Consider the following 2362-nt stretch of genomic DNA (forward strand, 5'->3'; position numbering starts at 1 on the left):
CCCACATTATCCCTGTTTTCCAACATCCTTCTGGAGCAAAATCAGGAGGATCAAGGAGAGTCAAGCAGAACTTCTCCCCTGGGCCTGGCTGAGTGTTTTCAGGCAGAGCTGTGGCCCAGAGCAGGCTGCATCCTCCTCCTCCAATGCCACCTTGGCAAAACCTCATCCAGAAAAATTCCTGGCTGCCTGATCAGTGGATGGCAAAGCATTTTCTTGAAAGATTTGGGCAAATTTGCTGTTTATCTGCTCATCTTCTGCTCAGCTCTCACACTCCTCAGTCTGTGTCCCTTTCATGTGTCTCTAAATGTCAGGCCCAGCATTTCAGATCCATTTTTTTGGGGGAAGAGGTTTCTTCCTGACTTTGATCCTTGTTTTGCTCCACAGGTGTTGGTCTCCACAGCCACCCTGGCCTGGGGGGTGAACCTCCCTGCCCACACTGTCATCATCAAGGGCACACAGGTGTACAGTCCGGAGAAGGGACGCTGGACCGAGCTGGGAGCTCTGGACATCCTCCAGGTGAAGTTCTGGGAAGCCACCAGGATCCAGGGCAGGATTTTTCCTTCCACATTTGAGATCTGCTTTTGTGTTTTCTCCATGAGATCACTCCCTATTCTTTCCTGTTATACTATTCCAGTGTTCTGGGCTTGGAGGAGAGGCCAAATAATTCCTCAGGAGTTCCTTGCCCAGACACATGGAGATTTTTCCATGTATCTCCTGCCAGCTGGAAGTAGCAGCAGGCTGAGCAGTCTGGCAGTAAACCCCCAGGCCACAGCATCAAGGAGAAATTTCCTTGGTTTATGGTTGGAGTTGATGATCTTGGAGGTCTTTTCCAACTGAAATAATCAGATCCCAAAGCTTTGATGTTTTCTTGAGCTCTTTTTCCTGGTTTTAGATGCTGGGACGTGCTGGGAGGCCTCAGTATGACACCAAAGGAGAGGGAATCCTCATCACATCCCACGGAGAGCTCCAGTACTACCTGTCCCTGCTCAACCAGCAGCTTCCCATCGAGAGTCAGATGGTGTCAAAGCTCCCAGACATGCTCAATGCAGAGACTGTCCTTGGCAACGTCCAGAACGCCAAGGTCAGTGGGAATCTTGGCATTCCCCAGGGATTTCTGCCCTTGGCTACACCCAGTGGGAATTGCAGAGGGGAATGATGCTGTGGTTGGATGGGAGCATAGAAAGTTGCAGCCTTAGGTGCCTGAGGAGCACATTTTGGAGGGCAACCCTGGGAATTACTGCCAAAGGTTGGATGTCATTCCCAGCAGAGTTTTCCATGTGGGAAAGGACACTCAGGGTAAAAATCTCTGAGGGTTGGGCTTTGTTTTTCATCCCTTTACATTCACCTGGTGCCGGAAAGGAGCTGTGCATGGACTTCCAGGCTCTGGTTTGGTGGGATGCAGTGGGATTCAGCTGGCTCAGTGCCACACTTGGCAGGAGGAGTGTTGATGGGATCTGATGGGATGTTGGTGTTCCCTCAGGATGCAGTGAACTGGCTGGGCTATACCTACCTGTACATCCGGATGCTTCGCTCTCCCACACTCTACGGAATATCCCACGATGACCTGAAGGCAGATCCACTCCTGGATCAGCGTCGCCTCGACCTGGTGCACACTGCAGCTCTCATGCTGGACAAGAACAACCTGGTGAAGTACGACAAGAAAACAGGGAACTTCCAGGTGAGGCAGCACTGGGAATGCTGCTGGGAGCCAGCAGAGCTGGGGGCAGCATCCCGTGGCTGGGAGAAGGGATGGGAGAGGTGTCTCACTGGTTCCACATGGATCTCAGGGAATGCTGGGGCACTCAGAGCTGCTGGTGTGAATGTTTAGGGTTCCAGGGAGTGCTGGGATAAGACCCAGTGATGTTCCTCACCGGGATCACTGCTGTGCTGCTGCCTCCTGCAGGGGTTGGGATGGAGCTTAGGGATCCTCCAGCTCCAACCCCTGCCCTGGGCAGGGACATCTCCCACCAGAGCAGGATGCTCAAGGCTTCATCCAACCAGGTCTGGAACACTTCTAAGGATGGGGCAGTTATAGCTGCTCTGGGAATTCTACCCCAACCCCTCACCACTCCTACAGGGAAGAATTCCATCCCAATATCCAATCTGGAATGAACATTACAGGGTTGGAGCATCCACAGCCTCCCTGGGCAACCTGTGCCAGTGTCTCACCACCCTCACAGGGAAAACTTCTGCATATGTTCTACTCTACTTTTCCCTCTTTATCCCCATCACTGCTTGCCCTATCCCTCCCCTCCCTCACATTCCCATTTCCTATGGCATTCCCATTGCTTGGGAGGCAGCGAGATGAGAAAGGGGAACGAGGTAGAACAGCTTTCCTGGGCTGTTTGCAGCCTGAAGGTGT

The 2362-nt window shown here is 52.6% G+C and overlaps 1 protein-coding gene across 1 annotated transcript in view; it reads left to right on the plus strand.

Annotated features, from left to right (window-relative positions):
- LOC103809044 (U5 small nuclear ribonucleoprotein 200 kDa helicase-like) overlaps positions 1-2362 on the plus strand; it is a gene marked incomplete at both ends in the record, with an annotated part of 20743 nt that overhangs the window by 10152 nt on the left and 8229 nt on the right. Inside the window, 3 exon segments of the mRNA XM_009081854.1 lie at positions 385-516; positions 893-1081; positions 1481-1678. Of these exon segments, the coding sequence (XP_009080102.1) occupies positions 385-516; positions 893-1081; positions 1481-1678 (519 nt within the window).

The sequence above is a fragment of the Acanthisitta chloris genome, unplaced genomic scaffold, assembly GCF_000695815.1.
Source record: "Acanthisitta chloris isolate BGI_N310 unplaced genomic scaffold, ASM69581v1 scaffold479, whole genome shotgun sequence".
Classification (NCBI taxonomy): domain Eukaryota; kingdom Metazoa; phylum Chordata; class Aves; order Passeriformes; family Acanthisittidae; genus Acanthisitta; species Acanthisitta chloris.